This window comes from Corapipo altera, unplaced genomic scaffold, assembly GCF_003945725.1.
Source record: "Corapipo altera isolate COAL_440 unplaced genomic scaffold, ASM394572v1 23, whole genome shotgun sequence".
In the NCBI taxonomy this organism is placed as follows: Eukaryota; Metazoa; Chordata; class Aves; order Passeriformes; family Pipridae; genus Corapipo; species Corapipo altera.
Window position 1 is genome coordinate 5,225,064 of NW_020884878.1, and position 23,425 is coordinate 5,248,488.

Genomic DNA, 23,425 nt, shown 5'->3' on the forward strand with positions numbered 1-23,425 from the left:
CTGTCATGTCATTACATAAAAACATTTCTTGGTTGCTCTTCACGTGTTTCAAAACATCCAGGCCTCCTGCTACCTCCTCACCACACAATGACCTCTGATTATTTTTAAAACTTGCCTCTCAAGGAGAAAAAAGCCAGCTGTGGTTCTGCAGAGTCCTATCAGTAGCAGTGCCTGCAAACCTACACAGATTTCCAGGGAATACAAACAGGTAAAAGGCCTGTGTTTAGGAAGCAGCTTGTCTCTGGTTTGGAGAGCTGAAGAAAGCACTTTTCCTTTATAGGCAACTTCCAGAGGCTTGAACACCAAACATGCAGTGTGCTAAAGAAACAAGGGTATATGCTTGCAACTCGGTAATTTTACAAGGCATTTGGGAAGGAAGCTGTTAAAAATCTGTTTCTGATTATAATCAGTGATTTTTTCAGTACCTCAAATAAAGATTTACCCTGAAAGAACCTTTTGAGAACACTTCAAGAAAAAAAACCCAAAGTACAAACTTTAAATATCCAAAGAATGATAGTGGTGCACTTTTTTTAGAAACACTTACATACTTAACAGGTAAAGTAGGAAGAGAGTATTTCAGAAAACATTTAATATGAAACCTTTTGGAACTTCCATCGAATACAGATTTACATCATTTATCAGAACACTTTTTCAGTTCAGACAACAAAGTGCACTGCCGGGTGAAAAAAATACATTTGGAGGAGTGCTTAAAATGTAGGAAGTGAAAGGATAGGTGACCATTCACCTGAGAAAGTACAATGACTGCCCTGAAATGTCTTATTGCTATTACAAAATGGAGTTTTCATGGAAAAAACCATACTGAGCAGCACAGGCACGGGCAGAGCACTGAAAGCCAACTGAACTCCGGTAGCACCTGGAGTTCTCAAGCCATGGCATGATACAGAATATATAGAGAATAAAATGTAAATTCAGGAATATTTACTACATTTAACAACTATGATTACCCTTTAAACTAGCATAATCAATATCAATGCTTAGGGGAAAGAGAGGGGAAGTCTGCTGCCTTCACAGACTACAGATCACAAAAACTAACTTGCAAAATATTAAGGACTTTGCATTTTCACCTGGGGTCAAATCTGAACTGTGTACTATGAGTAACTATTAGCTCACTGCAAATTTAAAATGCAAATTTAGGCTCCAGTTTAAAGCACATGTTAAGTACATGCTTAAGTGCTTCACTGAAATATAACCACAAAACATTAATACAAAAAGTCAAGTAGATAATGCAGGATATTATCTACACAAGTCCTCGATGAAATAAACTGAGTATCAGCAGGAATCAGTGCATGAAGAAATCTCTTCATTCTAGTCAGCAAACTCAGATCCGGCTCACTGCAGAGATGGTTAAATAGTGGGGACTATCCCAGAGCAGCTTCACGTCCTACTGAAAGCTAGTTGGCCATCAGAGGGTTCAACAAGGGTGGGTCTCCACACTGCACTTTAACAGAGGACAGAGAATTCTCTCGGCAGCAGGAGCCAGAGACACAACTGGCACAGAGCCATCAAAAGCAATACAACTGGAGCCAAGGGGAAGCACGCTGGAAGGGAGCTGCAAGGAGAAGTTTTAACTGCTACTGCCTATGGCTGTAGTTCAGCAAGTTGGGACATTACAACACAGGAGATCAACCAATCTGATTCCCACTTTTGGGTTTCAATGCTGTGTGTGCCCAGGACGAAGGGACAGCACTGCCCTACCTGCAGCGAGACCTCAGAGCGGCACCGACTGGGATGTGGCAGCTTGCAGTGAAGTACGGCCTTAATTTGAGAGTCCCTTTGTGCTTTGTATCAGTCTGACCTAGTCTAACGTGGAAAACTTGCTCTGAAAGAAAGTAACTAGTCAGCAATTAGCACCTCCTTTTAGACTGCCCCATTCCCTAAGGGAACAGTGGAACAACAGAGAAGTGTTCTTAGCTGCGATCAACACCCATAAGCCAAAAGGACAAAAGGTACAATTTTAGTAGTTTAGCAGAAGCAGAAGAATGGAAGTGTTTACCCAAATATTAATGCACGAATTAACTACATTATTAAAATTTGATTCAGACTTAAATAATAAATAGGTGGGCAAAATATAATGCAAGACTTACTCAGTAAAAGTGAATTTTTAATAATCTCATGAGATCTACTTAGAAAACAGGACTAATCATGTTCACAACCGTAAATCCAAACCCTTCACACACTTTTTTTTTTTTTCTTAACACAGCAGTGAACTGTAAACCTGCATTTACTGGTTATCGCTTCAGTCATTTTAAATATTAACTCAAGTGTTTCCTCCTTGGCCATTTCAATTTTTAGCACCAAAATTAGCCCAAAAAGAGGTACTGGTACAGCTCGATGTTGTAAATGAATTGTTTACATAGAATACTTTATATATTACACACATACTGTACATTCACACATCCACACAAACAGGAGGCATATTTAAATGAATATATTCTGTGTTTCAATTTGTTGTCAAAGAGCAATGGAAATAAAGCAGAAGGGGTAATATTTTACATAGTAGGCAACTTTAATGCTGTAGTGCACTTATAAAAAAGTCCAACTCTCCCTCCCAGCTCAGCAGCTTTTTTTTTAATATCACTATTCAGAAGGATGCAGAAGTTATTGCCTAAATGTTATTCTATACATTTCCATCGGAATTCTCAAAAACACTTGGAATTGCTAACTAATTTACAACTTAACTATTTTTCTTGTTACAGCTTTAATTCATTGGCAATTTTGGAAGCAATGTTTTTGAAAGCTATGGATGTTCCCGATATCCGCTTAAAGCGAACTCCGTTCAGGGACAGTCTTGGCAGTTTACACACCTCCATCTCCCACTGTACAAGGTTTTCCGCATGCCCATCTCCATGGACACAGAAAAGCAAGAAACGCTCTCTTTGTTCATAGTCACAATTATTGGCATCCAGGACCTTTCGTATTTCCCTCATCATGTCATTGGGATCCATGGAGCTGGTGGTTTTCATGCTCCAGGTAAAACGCAGCGACCGAGGCTTGGCTTCCTTGTTCTCATCCTTCTGATCCACAGCTACATTGCGGCTGAAAGACAGGAATTTATGAGTGAGCAGCGCCAGCCACCTTCCCCACGGGTCACATTAGTGAAGCAAACTAACACTAAACACACACTACTGGTATTAGAGCAGCATCTGGAGGCTCCAGCTCCGAGCCAAGCCCCGCTTTCCCAGCTGCTGTCCACACACAGTCAGGGTAAAGCATCAGCTGTTGGGGCTGAAACGAAGGTATGGCACAATGTGTGACAACTGGAAGTCACTGGATTCAGGAGCATGAGGGAAATGACCTTCTGGAGGCAGAACTACATGCGTCACCCATGACTTGATTTTAAGGCAGGTTCTGCTCAAAACCCTATTCTCGGGCCACATGGACAGCTGAAACACCAGCTCTGTGCTAGAAGTTTCTGGAACATTCAAACAGCAGCTACTTGTGACAGAAGGGTGCTCAGGGAGTGCCAGTCCATGGGAGGTGCCCACTTATACACACCAAGGTGACCCCATGCAGAAAAGTGCTGGGGGTTCCTCTGCACCTCCTCCTGTGCAGCAGCTTGGAGACCAAGCACTGTGAGGGCCCATGGAGTCCCACAGTAGTTGGCTGGAAGCAGGAAGAAGGACAGCAGGACCAGAGGCACCCACCTGCTGCCCCAGGGTCACTGTGCACCCCCAGATTTGGACTGGTTCAGTTACACTGTGGCCTTCCTGTGGTGGTGTGTTTGAGATGATCCCTAGAGATCCAGACACTGCAGGATACTGGGGTTGCCTTCAACAGCAAGGAGATGCTTTATCTGAAGTTGGTCAGTAATTTGTTAAGTACCAACGACTGACAGAGGTAAAGTGATGAAATCTTTTGTGGCTACAAGCTCTGCAGTGAAGTGCCTCTGAGGTTGAAGTGCAGGAAGAAGAGTTGGAAGTCACCTCCTCGATGTTGTTTGTAAAGATGGTGACAGTTTTAAGATGAAGCACAAAATATTGAGCCTGTGCTTCCCAAGTCTGCAACTTTTTTTTTAAATAAAAAAGCTTTTCCTTTGGTAAGGATAAGTAAAGTCATACAGGACAAAGGAAAGAAACGTTCCAGAAATTTCTAGTTTGCAATCATTCTTCTACTTTAATTAAAATCAGTGGTCATGCAGCTAAAGAATAAGGAACTACATCTGGACCTCCAGGGAAAAAACAGATTCGCTCTGTGAATATTTGTACACTGTCAGTTGCCTCTTCAAATTTAAATATACTGTCATACTTAACTATTTCCTGAAAATAGTTAACCTAATTGACCCCAAAACATGCAGTTGAAATCTCATGTTGAGCCTCCAAGTTCAATTTACAATATTAAGGCAAGCTGCTCTTTAAAACAGTTGGCAATGAATTTCTGGTTACACAATGTTTTTCTTCTAATACCATTAAGCAGGCAATTATGAGAAAGTTAAATAAAAAGTGATAGCAAGGCCACAACTAAATACATATATTTCTTAAAGATAACCTCTTTCGTATTTTTTCTTCTATTGAAAGACTTCCAGTGACTCTGAGAGTCATAGGACTATGCTGTCAAATCCAGCTATGTGATTTGCCAGATGTTATAAAATTCATCAAGCAAATTAAAGAGTATTTTGTTTTAAGGTTTTAACGTAATAAGGCTGTAAGGGGCCAGGGGAAGACCCAACTTTTATTCAATGCTACTTTTATTTTTGAAAGCTTTTTCTACTTGAAAACAGTTGGCAAAACCAGCACAAGTTCAATAATTTCTAGTATTTTTTGATATGCTGATTTGGGACAAAGAGTATAACATGAAAAATATTTAACTCTCAGTGATTTTGGAAATGAGAAATATCTTGCCGCCTTTCAGTGGTTATTCCACACATTTGCAGCCTCACTAGAGACCACTTATCTAGACATCTACATGACAACAACAAATCACAATGACTAAAAAGTAAAAAACCCCAAACAACCCACACATGGGAGAAGGAAACAGGAAAGATGAAAGTTTAGAACCAAGTCAGTCTGTGCTTTAATAGCTGTTTTGCAGACAGAAATGCTTCATTTAGTTTCAATGACTTACACGAAACACAAGCTGCTGCCTGAAGCCACTATGCCACATAATCAAGGGGAGAAAAGTTCAAACTCACCTAAGTAACATTTTAAACAAAAATTTTACCCTCACCTTGAGCCCTCAAATCTCCCGTTCCTCTCATATTCAGTCGGGAGCCTCATTGAAAAGAATGCAGAAGCAAAAGGAAGTGGGAAAGAGAAGACAAATCTTACACTACAATATACAATATCTGAGTAGTTGCTAAAAGATACTGCAATCATACAAAAGGTGTGTTAAAATACAAATCAACAAAGATGTAAAGAACTTTGTAGGTTAGGTCAAACTCAGAATATAACATCTTGTCAAACCAAAGGGGAGTCTATAAATTACAGTTTTTAAAACTACTATTACTAATTTTAACAGTGTATGTTTATATATTAAATCTGCAGAACTCACTGAATAAAGTTGAGGTTCTAAAAGCAGAAAATGTGAAACTAAAGTTACAAAGCATACTGAAGTGATTGTACTACTCTGTAAGAAACTCCTAAAAAAGAAATAACTCCCAATTATTTTCAGGCTAATGATATTTAAAAGTTTTATCTGGGAATAAAATATCTACTTGAAAAAAACCCCCTATTTACACACAAGTCTGATCATCCTGTGTATCTGCATACACATCAGATCTGAGGTGTTTAAACAATACCAAAATACCTTAATTAAAAAGAAGATGATATATATATATTTTTTAACAAAAATTTAAGACATAAATCCAAGATTTCTCAAGTTGTGGTAACTCCATCTTATTAATTCCCACACTGATGCATCTTCCACACCCAAGAGTAAGTTTAAGCTTTCTGTCTTCTTACATTGCTTAAAGCTACCATATTTTAAATGCCCAGGATCAAAAAGAATTGAGGGGAAAATTGCCTCCCTCTACCTTCCCATTATTGCAGTAGCAAGGTTTGACATATCAATGTCAATTCTGCTCAGAAGGATGCTGCCTGTACAATGCTCTTATCAAGACTATCTAAGGTAGCACTTGGCTTCCCTGAATAATGCAAATTATTACAGCAGTTTGGCTGACAGGTGTCTAGGGATAGGAATCTAAGACAGTAAGTTTATTTTTTGATGCACGGTGGCATTTTTATCAGGGTGTGTGGGGTGTTACAAGGCTTAATTTCTTCCTTTCCTTCCTTTTGAGGGCTGCAGTGAGGGATCACCCTTGTAACATGACTGACAACTGGTAAGTCCTTGGCTAATTCTAGAGTTTCCAAGTGGGCAGCTATTGTAGCTATTTTCATGGGAAGGTGATAAAAGATTTTTCGTGTCTGTTTACCCAAGAAGTCACCCTCTACAGCAACTCTACAGGACAGGAAAAGGGGTAGGTAGGAAAGAACCATGACATGTACCAACTGAACAGACCCACACCTTTCAAATGATTGTTTTACTGGGCAAAGCAATCAAGTTAAAAACACTGCTCAGTTGGAAAATGGAGAGTACTTGATCTTTAAAGAGCCTCCTCTGTTCCTATAAGAAGTGCAAACATTTATGGATTTTTGTGGGTTTTTTTGTGTTTTGTTTTGAAACTTGCTGAAGGTTGTAGAAAATGGGAGCATAACCAGTTTCCCCAACAATGAATAGTCTTACTGTTACTGGAATCTGTCCAGAGAAGTCTGTAAGGAAAATTCCCTAATGATGTTCTGACACCCTTTTCAGGTTGAAATTAAGCCAAACTTTGTGGTTTGTGAACCACTGTACTCTAAACCTAAGAAAGGTCATTATTTATAATATACCTGCCACTTTGAAATAATAAACACCCTTTCACGGAAGCCTCTCAGAAAATCCTGACTTTGTTCAGTTTTTCCATGCATCAATGTTCCATTCACTGAGCACGAGCAACTGCATTCAGTGACATGCATCCTCAAATATGAGCTCTGGATGATGCCAAGCTTTGGAGAGCTGTGCCAGCCTCTCCTTCCTTCACCATGGACACAGTTACAGTCCAGTTGTACAGCCCAGCACTGGTGCTTTGGGAACAGACACTTACTGTACTGCCACTATTGTTTCTGTGCGCCTGTGAGATGCAGCCCTGAGGCCTCCTCACTGCTAATACAGTCTTCACATCTGTGTTAGTTTGTGTTGTAAATTTTCTGCTTTTGCTTGTGTTTTTACATAAATTGATTTTATGGACCAAGATGTTCCTTTGGTCTCGAGAATGGAACAAATACATGAGCAAGTTATGTTCTCATTTGTCACGCAATACCTACACATTATCTCCCTTATGGTTTGTAAAAGGCTTTCACAAATCAGACTGGTTCCACACATCTGTCCTGAGTTATGCTGTGTTTCCTGTTCTTTACATCTTTGTATACTCAGTTTTAAAAATCCAAATAAATACAAAGAAAACTGTCTATGGAAAACCAACCAAAAGTGCAAGATGATAAAATAAGATCAGTTCATGGAAACGGAGAAATGATGGTGCAATAAAATCCAGAACATTGAGTCACTTTTGCTGTTAGAAAAAAAGTTAGACTTCCACAATATGCAGATTGGCAATGACAGTGCATAGTACAAGATATACATATACATATATATATATATATGTATCTGTGTACTGAGTACAATAATAAAACTCAGTTTAACAACAAGTGACTGATTATCTACTTTTATTCAGCTTCCTAGAACTGATGTTGTGGTATTATGTATATGTGCTACTCAGTTACAGTAGTTCTTTCAGTATCAAATGCAGTGATCTTAGGTAAGATTCATAGCACATACAGCAAGAAAAAAATTGGCAACCCCCCCCAAATTTTCAGGTTTTGTACCTACATACAGATCAGGTTAGGAGGGACACCATGCCCACTTAAAACAGAATTTAAAAGGCACAGTCTGGTCCTGTGTAGGTGGTGTAAGACTTGGCAAATCTCTTATTCAAAGACATATTCGTGGAAGCTGTAGCAGCTATTTCTGCACCGGTCTAAGACACCTGGCCTCCAGTCAAAGGAAGTTTTTTTTAAGTTATCTAAAAATTACCTTAAGTCTCAAATTTGAACAGTAACCTTCTAGTTCAAAACCATACTCATATTAGCATTTCCCACTTTTCTTCGGAGCAGCTCTGTAACAAACTTAGATGCATCCAGTTGTGGACAGTTGCACAGATCACAATCCTTTATTTTAAAAGCAATGTGACTACAGAGAGAGACAAAAGCTCCCTCTAACAAAGTGGTCTGCACCCCACAGCTCACGATGCATGATGAGTTAAAATCATTGCCACTGCTCAGTTTCATCTCTGTGCTGTGTTAGATGGTTTCTTTCTTTAACTAACAGTTGTTCCATGTTCCTTTTCCTTAAGTCAGCTGTGACAATGCCAACTGACCCAACCAACTTTAAACACAGTCATGTTTGGAAGAGCACTGATTATTTACCATGGCATGGAATTTACTCATTTAATCGAATAGGGTACCTTTAGCCTCGGACTGTACATTAAAAATCCAAATTTAGGCAGTAATTTACACATCTCAGGTCTCCCTCTAATCTACGGATTTCCTTGACAAACTTCAAATTACAGTCACATGCATAGCTCTGTATTTTGAAAGTTAAAACAGATGTTTGGGTTTTGGCCCCATCTCCCTGAATTTGATCAGTACTAGGAAATTGGAAGTACCACCCTTTAAGAAGCTCCAAAATATGATACAACTAAACAGGCTATCACAAAATTCCACTGGAAAATTTACCTGAACAGCAAAATTGTGTAACTGACTTTCATGAATCATAATGGATTAACAAGCCATACAGCAGCCTGATTCATACCCAAAATGCAAAACTAAATTAAATCCTTTGGGCTTGAAATGTGATTCAGACTTTTGGGCTTTTCACTTTTAATAAATTTGCATAAACGCATTTTTTGTTTAGAAGTGAAGTGCTCTCTTTGCACGTCAGCTGCAATTCACTTTAGCAAATGCATCTCATTTTAAAACAAATACACAGCCATTGCATCTTCATTCAGTCTTCCACACAAAACTGTTCAATTCACAACTGTGCTCAGTTTGCTTTCTATTGTATCAGCTGCAGACAACAAATCTTTTTCTTCTTAAATATCATAAAACAAAGACATAATGTAAATTTAACATCACTTACCTTTATTTGGTTGTAACCTTATGTTTTGTTTATACTTTCATCATTGTTATCAAACACCTCATTCTTCAAACATAAGCATGCTAAGTGTATTAGTACAGAGAACAGAATTACTTTGGCACTACCAACTCTATCAAAGAAAGAAGAATTCACAAGGCATGCTTAGCATCTTGTTATACAGGTGCCACAGATTCTTAAGTATCATCATGAGTTAATGGATTTATTCTATGCTTTCCTCTGAAGAAAGAAAGTATTTAGTTCTCAGCAGGAAATTTAGTTTTCAGAAAACCAAGGCTAGAAAAGCCAAATCTGTTGTTAATTGCAGGAGCCACTTTTTTTTAAATATAAATAAATCCTACCTTTTGATAAACCTGAATGACATGTTTCTAAAAGAAATTAAGCCAAAATAATGATTAACAAAAAATGTTGTACAAAATAAATTGAAAAAGGCATTTAGAGTGAAGCATGCAAAAAGATCTCATTTTAAACGCACAATTAAATTACACTTCAATACATTCTCAGATTAGGCAGATGATTTAGGGTCTGAAGAGTCAAACTCTTGGCACTGCTACTTTCAAATTTTTCAGGGAAATATGTCACCAGTACTTATGATGAATTTATGTATTATGAAAATACGTACTGGTGTCAAAACACTTTAAAACTCAAAATCTGCAATGTCATATAAAAATATGTTTGGATTTTCTTCATATATTTCCCACAGAAACAAAAATCAGTAACTCTAAATAACTATATCTTGATCATCTTCAGAGTTAGGTTTCTTCCTTCCTTTATAACATCAGGTCAGCCATGTTGTGCCCAAAACTGCTTTAAATATTTAGCTAATTTAGTGGCACAAGTTGTAACAACTGCCTACACCAGAATACAAGCAGTTCATAATCAAAAGAATTTTGAATTCCCATAGAGAATTCTAGAGTAAACTAACAAGTTTTAATGCTTAAAAAATTATTTAAAGAGAAGAAACGTAACCCTGTCCTTTGATGGCACTGTCCACCTCCTTAGTAGTTTGTACAGCACCAAGTATAACAGAGCCCAAGCTGTAGGAGGTCCTCCAAGTGCAAACTAACCATCTCTAACAGTGCTATTGTGTTACAACTGCATGTTATTTAATCAAGCCCAGATGGAATTTAAACTACTGTCAAAAGTCGTGTGGAAAAACTTCTTCAAGGAAACCACACTGCACTGCAAAAGCTGAAACTCGGAGGTAATGATAGAAGTTTGAATGCTGACTAAACAACTGAGTGAAAAGTTTGCATGTTCACAGTTTGAGCGTCCACATTTGGAATGTCAAATGGAAAATTAAGTAAGGATATTACAAACAAAACTACAGAAGGAAAGAAGTGCCAAAAGGATGTGTCTGATTAAGACTTCACTTGATATAAAACAGATGACTTAACTATTAAAGATATTAAAATTAAGCTTCTATTTCTCTCTCTCAGCAGAAAAAGAAGGGGAAAAATCCCAAACCCAACTTCCTACAACATAGTATTTCACAGGGAAGGGATACCTGGCAGAGAACTGAACAGATTAAAACATTTACTAAACTGTCATGTTTTTGTTCTTCACAGAATCAATTTCTAAATTTTTAAAGAAATTTACTCTCTAAATTGAAATCACTCATTTGTGAAAAACTAGAGTTTGGCTTAGCATTACTACAAATAGTAGACTACAAATAGGGAGACTACAAAAAGAGTACTGAGAGGGAGTCATCTACAGTCATAAAACACACAGGAAGAAAATGGCTTGGTGGTGATGTGGTATAAGCCTAAAACAAAAGCTAGCAGGCCAAGATCAGAATAATATTGTCCAAAAAACTTCAGATGATGAGGAGGGTACAAAATCTTGGTGATTATCTTAAAGCAAAGACAAACAAGCCCTCAATTCTACAAACACAAGTTCTAGATATCAGAGTGGTCTGAAGTATGTGAACTGGTGGGTTTTAAATACAGAAGGAAAAAAGGTGGGTTTCAATTTTGGGTTTGTAGGAATCAATTTAAATCATACATGGATTTGAAATTAGAAGTCCAATTAGAATAAAAACTGTTAGCGCAGGGGCAACACCTGCTTAAGCTAGGCTTTGGCTAGACCAAAACACCTTTACACCAAACCCAGAATCTGCACATGAACTAAAGGTCAAAATAGGAATAGGTTTTCAAGGTTTGACCAGACTCCTGCCTAGACTGAAACCCTAGTACTGCCAATTTTAAGATGGCCTATGATAGCACTACTGCCAGTAAAAGTTTTTGTCCCCTGCTCCTACCCTTTCACCTGTAATATTTCTGTTTGTGTGCTGCCAGCAAGGTTATTCTGGAAACACTGACAGAGTGACTGGGAAACATAATCTGAGTTTCTAACGGTACATTAAACATTGAGACTGGGATCCCAGTTTATGCCATCTACTGATGGACCACACAGTCAGTGAGCAGCTTTTCAACCGAGCTGAAATGTTTCATCTCTGCAGCATTCACGACATGAGCACAGAAGAAACAGCACAGACCAAACTGTTTTAATCCCATTTGATTCAACTGCTAAAAATAAATGCCTTCTGTAACCAAAAAAGAACTACAAAAAAATCATAAGGAAGTGCATTTGAAGTTGCAGAAATTAAGCTACTAATCAGAGAATGTGGACAAAACCACCTAAGCAATGAGCTACTATGTATTTCTACTATAAAAACAAAGAGGAAAAAAAAAAAGGAAATGTTGCACTGCTGTTTTAAGAGGCTTACCTTCTTGTTAGTTTTGAAGTTAGTTTACTAAATAGATTAGTGGAGCCCCTGGTTCGAGTCTGTGAGAGTGGTGTTGCCTCATGGGACAGACTGGGGGAGGCAGGTGGCCCGTTGTAGGTCGCGGTGCGTCGCTCTCGGAGCTGGCCATGGAATGTGCTCCGACTGGCCGTTCCTCTGGGGAAACGAATACGATCAGGTGTGGTTGCACTGCTAATGCTGTGAGTTGAAGCAACGGGAGTTCTTTGATCAGGAATAGTGCTAGAGCAGAAAACAAAAAAACAACGCTAGAACGTCTTTACAGAAGCACTACGGGTTCAGCAGGAGACACAAAACACTACGTTCTACAGTAAAGCATAAGCAGACACTTTTATATAGGCCAGGGTTGGAAATACCAACATTATTACAGCACTGTATGGAATCAAAACTTGTAAGAAGTTAGGATTAAAAGGCTGCCGAAACAGAAACCCACATAGGCAGAAAAGTGCAACAGGAGTATCCTGGAAAAGACCAGATCAACCAGGCATACAATGTTTCACTGAGAAGACTGATAAAAGAATAGACCAGAAAAGTTTCCTCCCAGGAAAGAGAAGCAATAGGTAACTTTAATGTCTCTCCCTCCACATTCTATATATACATACATCTTTGAAAGTCCTGCTAATTTGAAAGTATCCTACACAAAATTCTCTACAAGCAAACCGCTCCAAGTAGCGAAGTCCTTCAGGATACACAGTTAAAGTCTCCCACAAACTTTGACAATAGGGAATGTCCAATACTCCTAACAATAGGAAAAAAATTAAGGTTCACTATTGCAGGATTATGTCACAGACAGCCTGACACACCACAAGACAAATGTAAACAAGACTAAAAAAATGAAGAAACACACATCTTGTGGGCGATATATACTAGAACAATCTAGGACTAAAATTCCACAGCACAAAGTTAAGAAGCAGTGGGTATAAGTTAGTTTCACAACGATTTCAGGTTCTTACATAGGCCTGAAGTTATCTGCGCCATTGTCTATTGGAGGCAACATCATCTTCGTGTGCACAGAGGCTGACATGGACATCGACTTCTGATGTCGCAGCCGAACACTGGAGAAGGATGTGGTACAAACTGAAGCAGGGCTAGCTGCGTAAGCGAACATTTCTGTCAGGCTGCGAGGGGGTTTGGGTTCAGGCAGAGGCAGAAAGAAGAGCATGATGGACCAACAACAAACTACTGCATAGAAAAAAAAAAGCAAACTTTTCCTTCTATTAACTGGTTTATCAAAGAACACGAACTCTAACAGCCCTCTTCTACGCAAACAGCAGTAACTACCCTACGCTTCCCTTAAAAAGCATCTTTACTATAGTACTTGACATCTATGAAGTGACCATGCTCTTACCATTAGCATTAGTTTGCAGTGATACCCTCCTTGATGTACAGAACCTGAGTAACTCAGAATTCTGTGCCAGAGCACTGATGTGACTTGTATTGGTCTTAACAGTATACAATGCATTAAAACCCCCACCAAATGGACTCTCCAAAAGACTGATGTTAGCTCCATTACTGCAGTGAAATCCTTTGTTTTCAGAATGTATCCGTGTTAAAAAGAAATTAGTGTAAGTTGGGCAAGCTGTCAAATCCACATCTGATAACTGAGGGACTTCACAGGTACAACTGAAACCAAAAATATAATGATCTTTAACAGCTCCAGAGAGGCCAAATGGAAAAGGCTACTAGTAATCATCAACCTGTACATGCAGTAGGCAATGAATACACCTGTTGTTCCCTGAAGAAAGAGATATGACTGTTGAAAAGCACCTCATATTGCTTGGCCACAAACAGTAAACTTCCAAATTACCACTCAGGCTTTGAGGGAAGATATATACAGCACTGTCTTAGCAGAATGGCCAGTGAGCTGCCAACTGTACAATATGATAAAACAGGAGCATGAAATATTTTTCTTTCTTTGGGCCAAAATAATCTTTGCAGCCTTCACATTGTCTAGCAATGGTAAGGACAGGACAAAAATGAGAGGCCACAAGATGTTTTGGGCCTTTCAGACTACATCACCATACGTCATTCATCTGAAGTTTGCTTTAAAAGTAAGGCAACTGTAATTCAGAAATATTGCTCAAGGTTAAGAAATCAGTAATTGTCAGTGACGGTTTCATGACACTGCATGTTCACTTCCAAGTTACTTCATGGTTACACGCACTGAAACTCGAGTCCCATTATCTGTGGTATGGCAGACTTTGCAGAGGTGAATGTTAGTCCAGCTACAAGTGTCAGCTGACCCACTTCTCAGGCTTAGCTCCCAAAGCACCAGTACAAAACACCACACAGCTCAGACTTCTGAACGGTTGACTACGATGGTTAGCAAAATATACTTGGTTTTGGTTTGTTTTTAACTTCTCAGGATCTAGAAAACTTCATGTGAGTCATGCATGCATCTTTTTGCAATGCTAAATCCACCAGGATGCCAACTACAAGCACTGCTTACAATGAAGACTTCGACACATCCCAGCATTTAAATTACCCCAGGGTATTAAGAAATTGTAAGAAAATGAACATTTTTCTCAAAACTAATACCCTGAAGTCAAGTAATCCCCAAATAATTGGTCGCTAGCCTCTCAAGGACTCCTAACTACCTTCCTCTCTATTTGCTGCAAAAGACAGAAAAGAAAGATTCTAGTTTTACAACACATTAGACCCAAGTTTTATTTAGGCACCTGCCTCCAAAGATGTGACATCTAAAGGTATCAATAAGGGACCAGAGCACATATTAACACATTTATATCTTTTCCTCGGATGCTTTTCTAGAAATCAGCTTCCTTGGATTACTGGCCTGGGAACACAGGAACAGTGAGCTAACAATCACCAATTAGTGCCAAGGCTTATTAAAAATCTGAAGCTGTTGTAAATCATTTGTGTTACAAATGATTTAAAGCAATTGCCTATCATTATGAAGAGTGTTTCATGAGTCCCCAAGTGCGTTAATTAATGCTCAGGCGCTTTGGAGGAAAGCCAAAAGAATCATCTCCAGCAGAATGACTGTGTCAGCCACACAATGTGTTAAAGTAGAGATGTGAGACTTAAAAACTCGTTGCTTCTACCAGTCTGGCACGGTGTCTTCAAGACTACTTTCTCCAACATCAAATGTACCAGCTGACTATCAATTCTTCAAAGTTTCCATACTTTCAGAAATAGTGCCTTCTCAGAATTCAATGTGCAAGATAAAAACAGAACAAGTAACATTTTAACACTTTCTCTATAGAAAAAATAGAGACTTTAAGCGTGTGTATCTTGCCTTTTAGGGTAAGTCTCCAAGTTTTGACTGGGTCACAGTCAGTATCTGGCTATGGAAAATCTAAAATCCAATCTGTAACAAATCATTTATAGGAATTCCTCCTGCCTGCAACATTTGCCACCAATAGACATTTCAAAAGCACAGAAATGATTTTAAACAAAACCTTGGATTTTTACAAAGCCCAGGTTCTACTTCAGATCTTGCTTCACAGAAGAAAAAAAGAACAAGTTTCTAAAGTTAGTTTCTGCCAAGCTGAGAGTACAATAACATAAGAGATTCATTCTGAAGAGCCAGTCCCATCAATAGCCATGTTGATTTAGCCTGCATTAAAGGCCTCTGCATTTCATGTGACCAGTCAATGCTTTACCCAGTTACAGCAACAAAACATATTCAGACATAAGTTGTGAATTCTGTGCCAAATCACAGTAATTCTGAAACTGTGCCAAAATGAACATGCAGTTTAGTACTGAAGCATTTCAGAAAATGACAAGTCTCCAACTGTAATACAATTAGCAATGCATTACCATTACCTTTTCTCTTTTTAACCCTTTATGAAGAGTAATGAATGCAGTAATCAAACATACATGACAAAAGCTATAAATTATTTTTACCTGACAACGAATATATAAAAATACATATATGTATAAATTCTCAGACATTTCAAATTACCCAAATAAGGCTAATTTGTAGGAAAAGCAAATGATCTTTAAATATATTGACAATAAAAGGTAAGTTACACAAGAATAACTAATTATGGATATAAAACACTACTGATATAATTGTCAAGTGCTACTCAGTGTAAACTTTGAGATTAATGTCCATCTGTGACAGACCAGAAAGACATCAGTTTGCTGAGAAACTCAAAGTTGGGGAAAAAAATTCAAAAGACAGCTCCTTATGAGTATGAAGTTACTCCTTCATTAGGGGGACATCTGAATCTCAAGCACTCCTAGTAAACAGTACCTAGTAACTTTAAAAAATGTAATAAAGAAATTGTGGACAAGATATTGCAAAGATATTAGTTTAAAGATGAACAAATATTATATTAAACCAAGAAATCAGGTAATAAAAAATGATCAAAACTCTTCTGGACAGAAAGATTCATTTTTGAAAGAGCATTTGGAAAGAAAAAAAGCTATTATCATATCAAACCAAAGAAAGGATAGTGAACTTTAATCTAAGCAAACTTGGTAACATTAACAAGGAGTAACCAATGAAGGCTGGGACAGACACACTAAGAGACAGCACCAAATAGCTGTGCTGCACTTCACAAGACAGTTGACTGCAGGCCTAGCTGGTCAACTAGACTTTTTGCAGTCTTCAAACTTATACTTGACTTTTTTCTTAATCACTTTCCATTTGCAGAAAGCTAGGAGGAAGAGACAGGGTCAAAATCATGCTCTTTATCCCTTCGCTCCAGGAATCAAACAGGGGACTGACAGACTTTCCACTCAACATCACAACTTTGCCACTCTTCCTCATAAACTGCCAAAAGGAGCGGGAAAAATTTTGTGCAGAAAACGGATGATCTTTCACCAACTTCAACACAAGTTAGAAAATAGGTATTTTCCTTCCACTCTTTGCAAAATATCATAAAATTAGGAAGGGGTGAAGAAAACTGGGAAGAGTAGGAGAGGGGTACACATTCCTCCAAGCTTAAGTATTTTTATTAAGTATCAGCTACCCGGACACTCTCCTGGCAATGGTCAACTACTTAACAGCATTTGACGACAGCAAAATCCTGAGAAGAAGGGCTAGAACTTAAAACACCTCTACCAGTCAGGAAATTTGGTGGTATTCTTCCCAACTGTCATCCTATACCTAATATCTACATTCACTATTATACTATTTCTGACAGCTCTTCTCAGTCTTCAGAGGATGGCACTAGATGTGACTATGGTGCCAACACATGAAGTGGTTAACTCCAATTCCATTGCATGCTCTAATCAGGTTTTCATTCAGGAAAATATGAAGAAACTCGTTATTTCTCTAATGTTTTCACTCAGAATACAGAGATAGTTGCTTCCCAGTATTTACAGAACTCATCTTGAAGAGGGAAGCAACTAGGCAATTTGTCTTGGACTGATAGCATTCCTTACTCATACTCTGATAGTCCATCACTGTTTCATCTTTGCTCAGAAAAAATGTACCTTCTCTCTGAGACTTTATAGCAAAAATGGTATTCAAAATAATCCTAATGAAGCACAGTTTAGAGTGAAATGTAAAAAAAAAAGGCTCAAGAGAGAAGGACTTTGTGGTCTGACACTAAACAAGCTTATTCTGCAAGTCTATGTTGTTTGGCCACCAGAGTTCACAACAGGTTTAAGATGAAGGCTGTTACAAATATTTCATGTATTTAACCAGAAAATAGAAATTTCCTCTTACATTCTAATTATAAAGAGTATACAAATCAAGTATAGAAAAAAACCCCAAACCCCAACATGCTTACAGGTGCTCCATAACCAAAGATCTGTACTCACCTTTCATTAAGAATTACATTAGAATATTATTGATTTCTAAATTAGCATGACAATTTTTTTGGAAATGTGAAGACAAGGGACATACACCAGAGGAAGACATTTCATATACCTGTTCTCCTTGCCATTTTGTATCACTGAATGCCTATCAGCAGTGGTTCTTTCACTACAAACATATGTGTTGCGCCGTGTCATTGCTCCAGGGGCAGTATTATTCTACAATTAAAAAACACAGGCTTGTTATTCCCTACAAAATTCTGGGGTTAAGTCTACATATAATCAAAGGTTGTTTTTACTTAATGCTAGTTCTATACAGTTATAAAACTGACAATGACTAAATAAATTAATATACAAACACCATCTACTATTTTTAAGGAATAATGCAATCAGAAAAAATAAAACAAGTTGTTCTTGTATTTCATATTGATGGTTCAAAATTAATACTGCTTAAGGTTCTTAAGTACCAATGTTTTGAATTACAAATTCTCAACATATACAGCATTCATCTACATCTGGATAGCCTGTATCTTTATAGCCTATTTTTGAAATACTTTACCACTTGTAGCTTGCAGAATTTTCCATTAAGTTAAAATCATAACCCTTAAACAAGATAGGAAAAGCAAAGACTTAACAAACAAATGTGGTAAAATTCAGTGGGAAGGTAAACACGGACTTTTAATTATTAAGATACTATAAAACACTAGACAAGTTTTAAAACCAGGGAAGAATGAGAGACAAGTTGCAGAGAATTTCAGTAAGACATTTTTAAAAATACACATTTAAATACAAGCATACTACACTGAGGACAAGAGAACCAGGGGAACTTAAACTACAGACCTTACTTAAGAGGGGAGAAAAGAAATAGAATTACTTTGCCTCTGTCTTTACAGAGAAAGAGGGTGGAGATATGCCCAAGTTGGCGGTCAATTTTCCAGGAACGACTGAGAAGCTACAGGCAATTCACAGATAACAGAATTATAGAGTTAGATGCAATTACTGTAGGAAAAGCATGGTGGTCCAGACAAACATGCACCCCCGGGTTGTAGAGGAAGTAAAAGCTGGCAAGCCTGGTATTTTTTTCTCCCCACCCCAAGAACAAAACAGAGGAAACTGCATATGGTTGGAAAGTGGGAAAAAACCTTTAAAAGTTTTCCTTAAAGAAAAGGATCACGGGGTAAAGCAGGAAGCAAAATAGGCTATTAACTTTAAACATCACTGCTGGGGAAAGTCTTGGAGGAGGCCAGCTTAAGGGAATGACTGGTCAGCACCTGGATAAGCACATGTTGAGTAAGGATGGCCACCAAGAGTCAGGCAGGGGACTTCATGCTCAACTAACCTTTTGGAGTTCTTTGAAGAATTATGCTATTGACAGACAAGGGAAATTCAGCGGATTTTAAAAATAGCATTAAGAAAAGGTTTCGCATAAATGGTCACAGGAGAGAGTCAGGGGAAGAAGGATTGAAAAAAAAAAGAAAGGAAAAACTAGTTCAAGCACAAAAGGAGAGTAGCCAAACCTTTTTTGTTTCCAAACCTGAAACAAAACTGTTAAAGTGGAGTATTCTCAATAACCAGTATAAGTTCCTCCAGTGCCTTAAGGTAAAATATTTGCTATCCAAGGAGTCTCAAGCAACAGAATCTCTGAGCTGCAGATTTAACAATGAAGCCATCTTGCCTAAGAGACTGCTGACCTGTTTGTTATACATCTTTTTACGTAAATGTACAAATTAAAATGCAACAGTGAAGTGTGCAGCCTGCTGGTAATAAAAAGTACAAAGAATATCAACAGTACTTAGATTAGCAGAGTTATTAATTAAATCATAAGATGGATGTAGCTATCTGAAGGGTTCTCAAGTATTCTTCACTGGATGTTCCTTAGGGAAAGGCATGTGCCAAGCATCGTAAGTCCTCCTGGCCCTTTCCTTGTACTTTATTCCTTGTCTATTCCCTTGTCTTCATATATGTTTATTAATTTTTTAAAAAACCACCATTGATTCTTCTGCTTCCCTCTGACATTTGTCACTTTGCAAACTCCCCTCTCTTTACTAAACTTGGTAGCAATGAAAGTTGTGCACCTAAGGTGAAGTTTTGTTTATATGATCTTAGGAGGTCATGCTGTGCAAGACACTTAGGGGAGGCCTTGCAAACCAATGGTACAGTGAAGTATTCCATATTAGGATTTGCAGATCATTTTGTTTTGTGTTCCTTAACATATCAGAGAACTCAGCACCTGGAATATCCAACAGTGGTTTTCTGGTGGGAGATACACACAATAAAGGGTGGCTTCCTTTTTTCCACTAACTCCCTTTGAACATTAAGTATTTGTTTCCCTTGACACCACATAACATTACAATGCACTGTGATGTTGCACATCTGGAAAGACAAGACAGTAATCTCTGTGCTGGACCAAACCTTAAAGACTATGCTTTTTCAGGTCTGTGAGTAGACAAGGTTTGGTTTTCATATTTGAAATTGGAGGACTGTAAGGACAAACTTCTGCTCATTCTAAAAGGCGAAGATGGAAGGACCAGTACACATTTTTTTCCTGTTTGGCTCAGAATTCAGAGGTCAGGAGATTGAAGCCTTTCAAGGATTTGAATTTCAGTTTTAGCAAGAACAGTCTTGGCATGGGGGCCTTTACAGTTTTTAGCATATGACCTTTCATGATTCATCAAGGAAGCTCTTCAGTTGCGACTTTTTTTGTTCAGCCAATCTTCAGGCTGCTAATCTCTGGACATGACTAAATGGCACAGCTGCACAGCACAGGAAACTGGTATCAACAGCACCCTGCTCCCTGATGGAATGACAACCCCTAGGGTCAGGGTTAGCTGCCTAAGTTCATCCTCGTGGCACTGTCTGCCTTCTTTGCAGGAGGTGCTGACACTGCAAAAGCACATGTTGAGACTTGTGAGCATATGCACAAGGCCCAATCACAGCACAAAGGATGAGTTTGCGGTAGAGTCCTCCTCTTTTCCTAGAGAGAGTCTTGTGTGCACTGCTTAGGCAGGCTGTTTTCCCATTAAGAGACACCAAGGCGAGGACTGATGAAAAACTTTCAAAAAAACCAGCTTCTGACTTACAGCAGTGAACCACTCTATTTACTTAAGAGCACCAGTATTGTATTTGTTCCTAAATGATTTTCCAAATGTACCACCTATTCTCCTCTTCCAGTTTTCTTAAACCTGTACTAAGGGTTCTGTGGCAGCCATATTACAACACTGAGGAAAAATCCAAAGCTGTGAGTAATAAACAAGGAATTATTTAAACAAGGAGTTACTAGTTGCTGCTAATTATGCAACCCCTGTAGCAGGTTTTTGTTTCTAATTTCATATTTGCCCAATAAGCTTGAAGATTTTTGGTGTGCACTTGTTCAGCTTGCAGAACTACTTAGTTTACGAGAGTTTAAATGTTCTGTCAACTTTAGAAGTACAGCTTGGAGCCCCTTACTTCAACCCCAGACTTAACTATCTGCTCTACAAGCACAGTTCTTAACCTTAAGTGCATACTTATAAGCTTTGTTATTTAACAAGAGCAGCACAAAACTGACTAAGGGTCTCCACAGCAAGGACTGGCTCTGCTGCTTCTGCTGTTCTCTTGAAGTAACAATTGTTTTTATAAAGTATTTTTGTGTCTTTTCAGTGTTTTTTCACCATACTCCAGATTTTAGGACTTCACTGCTCAGTAAGAATACAAACTCTCTTCACCTCAAACTTTTTTCAACTTGAGGACAATATGGTAACTCCAACAACCTTTTTTTCCTTCTAGATGCATGCCAATGCTGTAAGAAATAAAACTTCCTAATCAGTTGCAGGAACTGTGTAACAAGTCAGTGCCTCCCTTCACCCCTCACAGCAGAAAGCCAAAGACTCATCTTCAGCAGTGAAAAAAAAAAAAGAGTTTGCACTGTCTGACATGAAGAGCTATAAACAGAGACAATTTTAAACACTAATTATTGAGTGACATCACAAGTCTCATTCCATGTTCACCATCTTGTATCACTGCTTGTACAAGATCAGTTGGATCAGTTGCACACCAAGTCAGAGAAGTATCCTATGGTTATGAGCTCAAATATTATTTCAGGTAGAGTAGTTAAGAAATTTGGAATAAGACTACTGGAATAAATCTCCATGATTTGGGAGCATCATAGAACAGCAGATGAAAAGATACTGAATGTAAAATAAGTTGTAACCAGGACACAAATCTTCTGAAAAAGGCACCACATAACACGAAGTGGTAGGACAAAAGTGATTTGATTACCCCACAATTTTGAGATTCAGTAGCTAAGAACTATCATTGAGAAAAAACCAAATCTGAATGGTTTCTGGACTGATCAAGAATGAAGGAAAAGTGCAGGGGACCACAACAATCAGAAAAGGGTCCCCTGAAATCCCAAGTCCTTTTTCACATTTATGAATAACAGTTGCTACAGTAGATGTGTTTTTCCAAAGAATCTCTTGGGCTGAAAGTCTTGAGCCAAGTCACTGTTAGCCACTGAGCCAACTGACAGTACAGAGCCAATAAAGTGAAACAAGTTTTATTTTATTTCTTTTGCTTCAGACTGTCAAAAAGCTGTGAGCTCAGGAGGTTCTGCTCTCATCTGTTCTAAGTATTGGTGCTGAGTATTATGACCAAACATGAGAGTTTTGTGGGATAAGTTAAAAAAAAAAAATCACTAAAAGCTGACTAAAGGACTGGGAAGTTTTTCTTCCGAAAAGAAGGAAGTTTTTCAGTACAAAATCCTAAATTTTTAGAAATTAAATGTTACAGGACTCAAGTTTTATTATGTGAAAACAAATTTCCAACCTTGCCTCAGATGGAGGGACCAGAAAGTACACAAGCTAAAGCCAAGCTGAACAAAGGATCTTCTTTCTTTTGGCACTCTGCCTAGCTCGACCATGTACATTCACTAGTTTTGCACCTTAGTGTGTCTTTCTTCTTGTGGTTTAGAGGCAGGCAGGGGAAGCCCACAAGGACAAAACCCAAGCACACTGCTTTTGAATACAGGCTGAAATGCACCTTTGAACAGTTTTTAGAACTACATTTCTTTGATAATCTTAATATACATAACTATGACTTCCTTGGATACAAAGATTAGGTGGCTCCTTATATACCTGAAACTGTAAAACAGGGTAAGGAAATCTTCTCTGTACAGAGGATTTCACTCTTCTGTAGAGAGGCCACAGAAGAGTAGCTGGTGATACCAGGAGTAATGTAACTACTTTTCTTTTCAATACCCAAATGATGTCTGTCACTAAGAGCTACTAGTGCTAATTATGAATATTGACTACTTCAAGACTATTATGAGGTAGCTTGAGTAGTTGACTAACTGCAGGGGGGAAAAAATGCAACAGTATGAGATACCTATGTTTACTCTTGGTGAATGGAAAGTAAGATCTGCACCACTGATAAATCACAGGTTTTTTTACCCCTCAAAAAATGCATGGTTTTGATAAATAAACGTTTCTACTTACACTAGGAACAGCCGAACTTTTCTTACGTTCAGGAATATCAGCTTTATTGGGATTGCTGGCATTTCCAAGCATTGGACTAGCTGGTGCAATTCCTCTTCCTGCAACTGCACTACTGCTGGATTTTCTTGACTGAATTCCTTCCTCTTTGAGGTCACTGTCTGTAGTACTAGTCTGGCTTCTTTTGGGATATGCCACTACTGAGGGGATGGATGGTCCAGCTTAAAAAACAAACAAAAGAAACAGGAAAAGGATTTTT

General features: G+C 38.2%; 1 protein-coding gene across 12 annotated transcripts in view; it reads right to left on the reverse strand.

Moving 5' to 3' along the window:
- Nucleotides 1-567: 567 nt before the first annotated feature.
- MARK3 (microtubule affinity regulating kinase 3) overlaps nt 568-23,425 on the reverse strand; it is a 62,226-nt gene continuing 39,368 nt past the window's right edge. For 2 of the 12 annotated variants that reach the window (XM_027638321.1, XM_027638323.1), the window contains 7 exons: nt 23,170-23,387; nt 17,814-17,917; nt 12,922-13,086; nt 11,933-12,190; nt 9,546-9,572; nt 5,185-5,229; nt 568-3,057 (listed from right to left, as the gene is read on the reverse strand). In XM_027638321.1, the coding sequence (XP_027494122.1) occupies nt 2,712-3,057; nt 5,185-5,229; nt 9,546-9,572; nt 11,933-12,190; nt 12,922-13,086; nt 17,814-17,917; nt 23,170-23,387 (1,163 nt within the window). In that variant the 3' untranslated portion in view covers nt 568-2,711. The remainder of the gene's footprint in view (nt 3,058-5,184; nt 5,230-9,545; nt 9,573-11,932; nt 12,191-12,921; nt 13,087-17,813; nt 17,918-23,169; nt 23,388-23,425) is intronic. The other 10 variants (XM_027638330.1, XM_027638333.1, XM_027638326.1 and 7 more) reach the window with 9 other exon arrangements.